Below are 10270 nucleotides of genomic sequence, written 5' to 3'. Positions count from 1 at the left end.
CAGATGAAGATGCGATTGGTGCCAAAGAAGAATACTTTGAAAAAATTAGGCTGGAAGCTGGAATGGAAGGAAGAATAAGACAAAGGAAGAATGGAAGGAAGGTTTCTCTCCTAGCGGACTTAAAGTTCCCTATTTTATAATTTTAAGTTGCAACATATGAGGGTTTAAAAGGTCAAGTGCAATCACAGGCAAATGGTTTTGAATCCCATCTTCCTATTTTTCTGATTTTGATTGATCTTGCCACATTATTAGCCAGATTATTGAACATAAAACTTCAATCATCCGATTGCTAGCATTCCTAAATTTTATTATACAAAAATACATTTTTTTTAAATTTAAAAAGAGAAAAATTCCTAGCCATTGTACCTAGCCTTATCCATTAAGCCAAAATCTGGATCGACGGCTCTTTTTTAAAGCCAATAATTGGATACCACATGCCATTATCTTGACCTTCTTTGATTCAAAAAAATTCATCACCAGTGATTTCTCATCTTTAAACTATAAACACCTCTTCAAAGAGAATTAAATTACTTCCATACCAGGATTGTAGTTGCCATCAAATAAAGGCAACACCATCCCACCTCTCTCCGAGATCAATGTTAGAAGGAAGCAGGCACTATGAGAATTATCAGCAATCATTAGGCTGCCCAATTTCTAATTGGACATCACGAAAACAAAACCATTAAACGGCAAGATTTCTTACATCTTAGGAGCCCATACTCAAGCGCCCTATAAAATGAGATGCCATGACTTTTAACTTCAACCCTCCTGGGTGGGGTGGACATAGAAGAGAAAATGAGAATTAACCTCTCCTAATCTCAAAAATATAATATAACACAATACTACATGACAATGCATAAAATACAAAAACATAAAATAAAAATAATGCATCATAAGTGATATACTATCTTATCCATGTATATTCCTTCCACCCCCCGCCACAGTTCTCTAGGTTAGAACAAACCAACAAGTAGGAGAATCTTGGGCAATAAACCCCATCCAAGATCTTTCAATGCCAAAAACAAAGTCACATCCAAGAAATTGCAAGTGGGAACAAAAGAATCAGCCTGTGTCAACTGATTCCCATACAGCAGATTAATGATGCATGAGGTAGTCAGACACCCAACGAGAGATTCTGCTATGAGAGGGTAACATCTCTAAATCAACAGCTCTTATTTTTCATCCCAGTTGTGCAAATGTTACCATCTGTTGAATAAAAACCAGTCACAGGCAGCTTGCACCAAAAAGTTACCAAATAACATTAAAATTCAGCCATATAACAATCAAGACATTGATGAATCACTAATACCATCTCTATATTCACTGGCCAGCCAGAAGAGTAGAATATTTCCTCCATCACCAGGCTTAAAAGATTCTCTAATGTAGCATCTTGTTTTTGGTGAAGCCAATTTTACGCAGCAACCGACTGAATTCAAGAGCAACTAGTGCCATACCATGGGTGGGAAATAATTCAAATATTGAAAAGGAGTTGATAATGATGTACATTTGTGTGCTATCACCTATGCCACAATTCATCTCTCAACTTCCTTTCAATTTCCACGCTGGACAATCCCGTTTTCGAACAAGTACTCCACAAATTCATCAATAAGGTAGGGCCATGCACCCTCTGCATCATAGTTGGATAATTGAGGATCAATTGTCTGCACAGAACAAAATGGAAATTAAAAAAGTATATACATGCTCAAGTTCCAAAAAAAGCAGAGGATCTTTAGGTTACAGGGTGAAAAAAGCTCCAAGTTGTGAGCAGAGGATCTTCAGGTTACAGGGTGAAAAAAGCTCCAAGTTGTGAGCAGATTTCCGCATTATTTCATTTGAAATGAGAGAAATAACAAGAAATATAGATCTTCTTATAGAACATGATCCTAAACAGGAAGAAAATCAAATGCAACAAAATGAGCAAAATGAAACAAGAAAATGCAATAAATAAACTTAATCTCAGAAGCAAGTCCAAGCAGCACATAAAATTGTAAACAGAACAAGAAAATCATGCATGTGCATATGCATGAATAAAAATATTTTACATCCATTTGGACAGATGCAATAAGGTTCAAAAGCCTAGTTTTGGTTTCAGTTTGGTCTAAATTTCTAGTTTTAGCAGATTCATTGCAGTTTTAGCAGTTTCTGAAAATTATTTAGAATTTTTACAACCAATAAATATGTCAAATAAAATATACTACATTCATTTGTTAAACACCTACAGATATATCCATATCAGTAATATGTACTAAAAGAAAAATACATATGGATGTGAATTTGATGATAACCATCATCATCTTATGAGGCAGGTACCAACACATAACTTTATGAAAAAAAGTACAATTAGATATATCTCTTCTGTTTGCCTCCAAAATTTTAGCTGCACCCTTAACAAACCCAGGCTTTAATCTAAAGAATAAACACACAACAAAAACTTCTACAGGCATTGGTATTTGGTAGCATCTTCTACGTGAGAATATATGGGATTTGTCCTTCATAGACATGTCTCCATCAGCATGGTTTGCCCTGGATTATCCTACCAGTGTTACAGAAATACAATTTCATAACAGACCCGAAATAATAATATACAACAAATATTTTGTGTGTACCTTAGCAAATTCCAATAGCTGAGACCAAGTATCCCTTGAGATTGCTTTATTATGCCTGACCTGTATCAGAAAGTTAGTGATGAAGTCAAATAAGCTGCAGTAAAGAATTAGATGAACAAAGTAAAAGTTCATCTAGAAGCATCGAGTGCAAAGGTGCAGCAAAAGCATGCAGCAGCAGCAGGAGGATAAGTGCAATCTACGTGGAACCAACCTAGGAAATAAGTACTTAATATATCAAAATAGTTAAGTTATTACAACTTAATTTTGAGGCAGAAATGTGATGTAATTAAATTTTGTTGCCACAACAAAAATTTGAATTCACGAAAGCGCACAGAAAAATTAAATAGAAAAGGTAAAAGCACTACTTGTAAGAACTGGCACCAATAGTCAACCAAGGGCCAGTGCTTTTCAGCAAACAGTAACTGCCACATGCCAATAGCTGTATCCAGAGCCAGAGACTTTTGACCCTGCAAATATCACAACAACACAATATTTCCAGTAAAAAGCTCAGGCAAAAAGAGAAGGTTGTGTCATGATTAACAGAGGATTTTAAGTAATGGAAATTCTTAACTTCAATTGATGTTGTCACTCGTGACTCATCTCAATCTGTTCTGTATTGTATGTGGAAAATTCATTACCTCTTACTAAGTGATTAAATTACAGTTCTAACTTATTAAGGAGCACTATATTTCCCCAATTAGATATGAGATTAATCTCCAGACCCCACCCCCCCCCCCCCCCAACAAAAAAAAAAAAAAAAAATCAATAGACACCAAAAAATATTATCAAGACAAAAAGGACATGAAACCATTAGTTGTTTAGTAAACTTTAACTGCATCAGTAGATAGCAAACAAGGTTGATCAAGGACCTTACAGAGGCAAAACAGATTACAATGGAAAACAATTAATTCATACCTGATCTTTTGCCCAACCAAATGCAAAGTTGTATATCTCACGAAATTTATCTGGATGACAAAGGACAGAGCAAATATCAGTTTGATAAGAAATTACTTTTCCACCTAACAAAGTCATTTTGCAAAATAAAGCTATGATAAACATGGAAAAGATTCACCATGTGACAAAAACATATTTTAATCAATGCGTACTATATGGTTTCTTATTCTATTTTTAAATTTTAACTCCATATGCAACAAATTTAAGCACATTTCAATGAAGTAATCACTTCCCACTGATATAGAAAACACATACTTTCGTCTTTAAGCTCAGCACGCAGTGATGGAATTTTTTCACGAAATTTTTCAATTGAATCTACCCTGCATAAAAATGATTCAGCTTTAGCAGTATCCTTTATTGCTTTCATAATAAAACATTTGAATATAACAGGTGGGGGAAAAAAATCTACCGGCAAAGATGAATAAAATCTCACCCAAGTGATTGTAATCCACTTATAAACTCCTGCCGAGAGAACTCACACATTGTGGCAGCCTTCATATGCCAAGACACAACCAACTGTTGCAACACAAAACCCAAGTCATGTAGCACCTTTGCAGCAGGTAATGTAAAGGTGACTCCCATAAAATTTAAAAGCAAATATTATGTGAACCGCAACCTTAGCACGTTGGCAAAGTTTTCAGTCCAGAAAAAACTTCATGTGCACCAGGTTAGTGGAACTAATTAATTATTTTTATTTCACACCAGCAATACAACTTATCCCATTGTCAAGCTACAATCTACTTCAATTGTCAAGCCTACTCACATCCAGGTGGTTAGCTTCATGGATTACAATCCAATCTGAGAGTGCTTAAAAAGTTTATAAGATGAACATTAATTCTGGTTATGATCATTTTGAATTGTTGTCAAGTTCCCAATGAAAGCAACTTTGGTAAAGAGAAGGGCCTGCCATGAAACATGGAAAACCAATTGGCAGAGCAAAGCTACTCCACTGAATAAACCAGTCTAGACAAATATAACCAGGGAGAAAGCTTTCTAAAGTTCCTATACACTTATGCACATACACAGGACAATTATAAATAGCAAATCACAATCATCTTTCACATATAAAATAACTATCTAAGAAAGGCCAAAACCCAATCCTGAAATTCATCCTCTTATTCTGTAAGACAACTCCGTAGAAAAACTTCCAGATCCTACTTAAAATCCACTCATTCATGGTTAAAAAGAACTTCTTTAGAAATTTAATATGCCTGGAAAGATTACTACATTAATGCAATGGCATGTGAAAAACAAAGTTGCCACGTTACATAATAACCAGCTAATAACAGATCATTCAAGGAGTCCAGTATAAAAACCATTTATACTGTCATCTAACAATAGCATAATTTACTCAGAGAAAGGTGTTGCTGGTGCTAGAAATGTACGCACCATTACAATATCTTGAGGCTCCACCTGCAAAAGCCAAATGAAAAGAACAGTGTGTCACTGGATATTGGAGGAATTTATAAAAAGGAATAATATAAAAATTCATATGGTTGAAATACAACTTCTAAAAGTAGGCTTCAAGAAATCAAATATACATAAATGATGCACTGGTTATAACATGATATTCCATGCCTCAGTGAATTATTTGGTTCACAAATATCTAATTACCAGAGGGAAGTGAGATTAATGCATAAATGATGCACCGGTTATAGCATCATATTCCGTACCTTAGTGAGTTTTTTGCTTCACAGAATATCCAACTAGAGCTAACATGAAATATTACTTCATGCAATTTATCTTGATGGTTTCACTTTATGGTATTCAGCTGGAAGGTGGAAGTAGTACTCCAATTAATAGCACATGTACAACAGCTCTTGCAATTATAGTCACCATGGTCAGTTGAATTGTGCCGAACCAGTTGATTCAGGAATATACTGAACTGGACCACTTAGTTACCACTTACCAGCATGGTTTAAACTTTCTGTTGGGAATATAAAGCTCGACCCACCCCATTCGCTTCACCTCTCCCTGGTTTCAAAACCTTAATCCCCAAAGCCCTCCATCCTTAGCCAGTTCAATGACGACAACAACAAGATCCCCGATTAGGTAACTCTCTCCGCGCCCCCCCCCCCCCCCCCCCCCCTCTCTCTTCCCCCTCTCCCTCCCCCCTCTCGATCCCCATCACCAGATCTGGAGCTCTCAAAGCTCCCCCATGACATCTCAGCCTCTCTTCCTCTCCCTCACCTTCTCTCTCTTCCTCTCCCTCCCTTTCTCTTTCTCTTCCTCTCTTCTCCCACTCCCTCTCCAACGCTTTGCTTTGGTACAGCCCCAAACAGCACGGTATGGACCCACACCATATCAAACCGGTTGTTAGCTAATACAACCTTCGGTATCAAACTTTGCTAGTCACTAAACATTATGATTACAAACCAACCAAGATAACATAATAAATCTATCAACATAACTAGAAATTTGGCACCTCCATTATCTAGCTTTCTAGGTGTGCATACTCGAGACATTGTGTGTGTGCAGGCATTCAAAGAATGATCTTTCAACTGTTAAGAAAAACATCAAGATAATAACTGCACATTTTCTTCACAAAAGGTGAATAGACTCATCTACTGGACTTCGCAATAACGACAATCAAAATATTGAATTGTATTGAGATTTCAAAAAATCTGATTTTTCTTGTCCTGTAGAAAGCTGTATTAGACTTGGAAAACATCTCCAAATGCAATTTAATGTCATTCTGCTATGTCTTGGAGGGATGCACCAATATTTGTCTTCATTACCAGATGCAATTTTACATGCCCATCTAGCTAACTGACAACCACAACTAACTTGGCGCTAGGCAAAAGTTTTAACCTAGGTGCAAGTGCATTGTGAAGGGAACAGGAAGGAGGAAAAATTTACATAGTAGTGCAAATTTAAGATAAAACATAGAGAAGACAGAAACCATGACATGACCTAGAGGTTCTGATGCAGTATAGAAGAAGAAAGAGAGAGAGAGAGAGAGAGAAGGAAGAAGAAGAGGCGAGAGAAGCAGAGGAGAGAGGGAGGGAGAGAGAGAGAGAGAGAGAGGAGCAACTCAATAATCTGCATTCTCGATAATGCAAACCGTGTTCTCAAATAACATGGCAGTGAGTTTATAAAAACATCCCCTAACCCTAATAAGATAAACCCTAAAGTCTACATAAAAATAAAGTTCTAGAGTCCAAATAAAATAAATTCCCCATTTTCTAAATTTGCACCAAAGTATGCCTAAGTTCCTTATTAATGGATAGTCCTCCATCACACTCCACCAATGGAAAAGAACTCAACTCCGGAGAGTTTGACTACATGTACCCCTCGAGAAACTTAGGATTCAAGCACAAAGCTCATTCTCTGTAATCCAAGATGCATCAGATGAAGGGTGGCTTTTCCATTGGAAAAGATAATGATGGAAGCTACCATTAGAAAAACTAACAACCTCATCATCCAAAACTATCTCAATCTCATCTCTTGCTGAGAAAAATATGGCACCTTAGGAACTATAGTGCCAACAGGAACACTAGATAGCAAAGCAAGAGGCTCAAAGGTACCTCAATAAGGTAATAAATCCTCAACACTAGAAACTGGACTAATATTCATATGACCATGTAAATCAAGTAAATATATACCAGGTCCACGTTTTCTAATGCAAGGGAATGGGCCAACGGCTCAGCAAGCAATTTCTTAAAGGAATGTTTAGACGTGTGCTCTAGACAAATGCAAACCACGACATTATCTCCTACATTAAACTCCTTAAACCTACGATGCATATCAGCAATGAGTTTATAATCCGCATTACTTATAGCAATTTTGCGCCTAATCTTTATACACAAATCATGCATGTCTTGGGCAAAATTTTCTGCAAGTTTAGAAACATGGGCATTGGGTGGCAAACGAACAAGATGTGGGTGGGGGGGGGGGTGATATGGGGTTGATATCCATAAACATACGCAAATACGCTCTTACCTGTCAACTTATTAGCAGAATTATTATAATGAATTCAGCAAGAGGCAGCAAAATATGGATGCCTTTCAAACAGAAACCAAAGGGGGTGGCTTATTTTTAGACCTAGACTCCTTACTTGGGGGTTTGGCAGGGATCAAGAGGATGTTCTTGCCCTTAAACACAGCTGTTTTCTCTATCATGGTGGGTCACATCTAAGTCATAAAGGCATGGGCAAATGTCCCAACAAAGTATGTGCCACATCCATAGGTAACACATCATAGCATACATCATCATCATAATCTCCCATTTTAATGGAAACCAAACATCTCTTGGTCATAGGCAAGGTTATCTTATTAACCCAAGCTACCTTAAAAGGCTTGGGGCTGGCCCTACCTTAAAGGTTCAATCTAGCTACAACAACCTTTAAAACTACATTCATGGTACTAACCCCATCTAAGACCAAATTTTACTGCATCAAATGAAGATGTGAAAAAAACTAGTACACTTTTCCACTCATCATTATCCATAGCAATGGACAAAATACATCTCACTACATTACAATAATGGTCATCTACCTCTACTTCATCCTTAAACTCTTCCTCATCTCTAGAATATTCTAGGAATCTACTACCTGATCCTCTATCTCTTGTGGTTCATCAGACTTCCTCTAAAACTAAAGCTCACGAAGGACAACCTGTAGCTAGGTGACCTCTATTATGATAGTGATGACATTGCACTCCAAAACCACTAGAACGAGGATCACCTATTGGACCACTAGAACAAGTAACAAGCTAGGGTTCACCATTCTTAGCAGTATCATCCCTAGAAGAAGACTGGGAAACAACTCTGGACTGATGAGACTCACTCATCTAAGAGGAGAACCTACAAAAGGAGTCTTAAGATACCGCTTTGTAGTGATGGCCTTTTGATAAGCCTTCTCCAAAGAATTAGGAGCACATAACTCTACCTCCTTTATATCTTCCCTAAGTCCATTGATAAACCTCCCAATTGTGTGCAGTAGATCTTCCTCTATCTTGGTCCTAAGCATAAGCTCATCAAATCTTTTCATGTATTTGGACACAGTTGAAGTTTGCCTAAGGTTCAAAAGCAGATCAAACAACTAATTCCTATGGTAAAAGATGGATATTTCTCCATTAACTTCCACCTCATAACTACCCCCTGGGAGATAAGTGGTTCATCTAAACACTAAAGGTTTTGCTTTGCCAATATTTCTTAGTAGCCCCTACCAACTTCATCCTGGCAAAGCGAACTCTCTCTCTATCAATGATATCATACCAATCAAAAATAATCCTCAAGCTCTTCTAACCAATCTACGAAGGTGCCAAGATCTCATTGACCATCATAAAGTGTACCTTAACCAACCTAGTAATGCCACCAGTGTCCTCTTGATCACATCTACAAGGTGCAGGGGACCACCGATTGACCCTATCAAGATATAAAGCATGATTGATCAGTTGGGCCATGATGGACTCCTCATGGACAGTAAATGACTGGCTTTCTATGGTCCTATCTACATTGATGCCTAGTGGTATGTTGTTCCTCTATAAACTCATCCTCCTCATTTACATCCTCATTAGCTCAATGCTCTATAATATAATAAGAATCTTTATGTAAGGCTCTAACAGCGGGTCTAGGGGCATAACTCATCCTATTAGTAGTTACTAATGATCCAAAAGTGGAGAGGATACCCTAGACTGACCCAACTGAATAAAGTGTCCCATAAGGTTGCCTAACAAACTCTTCTACCACACTCATTGCATGGCGACTACCTATACCTCTTGGCGCTTGAGCTACCTGCTAACTCAATCGCTCAAATTGCTAACTCATTTGCTCAAATTTATGGGCTACAGAATTCATAAAGGCTTAATGATGTAGCAAAGGTGCAGTTAACAAGTACTATAACCAACTAAACCATGTCAAGTGTCAAAGGAGCAAGCCAATTTGCAGGCAAAAATTGCAGCAGATTCAGAGGTTTTCGATAGATTTTCTTATAAATTTTCCATTAGGGATGATATGAAATTTTAGCTAGGTTTCCATATTTAGAATAGAATAATTCTAGTACATTTTCTTATTGTGGAGTTCTATTTTGAGTACGATTTTATATCAGATTTTATGCCCAAATTAAGGTTAAGATATCATGTTCTATAAATATGTGCATAACCCCTTGTAAGAGCAATCCTTGAGATATTAATAAAATTCTTTTTGAGAAAATTTCTTTCACCAAATGAAGGATTCTTCCATCTAATTTTCTACTATTTGCCTGTTGATCCCCAAAGCATAACCTCGTCGATCAAATCGCACCTTCTTCCTTTTCCTATTGCATCACTTGAGAGCCAAATTGTAGTGTAGAAGTGGAGGGAACGACATTTGTGGTAGTTTGGTTCACTCTATTTATTGTTGGCCATGGTGTGACACAATCAAGTGTAGGGGCAAAGAAATGCAAAGTCAAACTTAAATGCAATAAGTAATTATGAATCTTGAACTACTACAATACACATATGGAGAACTAATAAGTTTAATGCAAATGATATGCCAAAGTCCACAAACTAGGCAAGATGCGACAAACAAAAAGGCTAGATACAAGTAAAGGTTAGGTACAAGCAACTAAGCTTCAAATTGAACAAGCAAGCAAGATGGGGAAATTCTCAATATGGGTACTTAATGAAAAGGGAGTAGAAGAAAAGAGATAAGGTTAAACTTGGGACTAAAGCAACTTACTAGTTGGTGGAGGACGGCAAAAGAGCTGAAGATGGCAAGCAAAGGTAGCT

At 37.2% G+C, this 10270-nt stretch overlaps 1 protein-coding gene across 3 annotated transcripts in view; it reads right to left on the bottom strand.

The window, feature by feature from the left end:
- Positions 1-1154: 1154 nt before the first annotated feature.
- Positions 1155-10270, bottom strand: part of LOC105033597 (uncharacterized) — a 30081-nt gene continuing 20965 nt past the window's right edge. For 2 of the 3 annotated variants that reach the window (XM_010908461.4, XM_073248131.1), the window contains exons 5-11: positions 4950-4973; positions 3994-4076; positions 3816-3880; positions 3522-3571; positions 2972-3073; positions 2607-2666; positions 1155-1661 (exon numbers count right to left, since the gene is read on the bottom strand). In XM_010908461.4, coding sequence (XP_010906763.1) covers positions 1551-1661; positions 2607-2666; positions 2972-3073; positions 3522-3571; positions 3816-3880; positions 3994-4076; positions 4950-4973 — 495 coding nt within the window. In that variant the 3' untranslated portion in view covers positions 1155-1550. The remainder of the gene's footprint in view (positions 1662-2606; positions 2667-2971; positions 3074-3521; positions 3572-3815; positions 3881-3993; positions 4077-4949; positions 4974-10270) is intronic. The other variant, XR_012136509.1, reaches the window with a different exon arrangement.

This window comes from Elaeis guineensis, chromosome 13, assembly GCF_000442705.2.
Source record: "Elaeis guineensis isolate ETL-2024a chromosome 13, EG11, whole genome shotgun sequence".
NCBI classification, from domain to species: domain Eukaryota; kingdom Viridiplantae; phylum Streptophyta; class Magnoliopsida; order Arecales; family Arecaceae; genus Elaeis; species Elaeis guineensis.
Note: the sequence above shows the minus strand (reverse complement) of the source record. Positions and strands in the feature narration are given on the sequence as shown.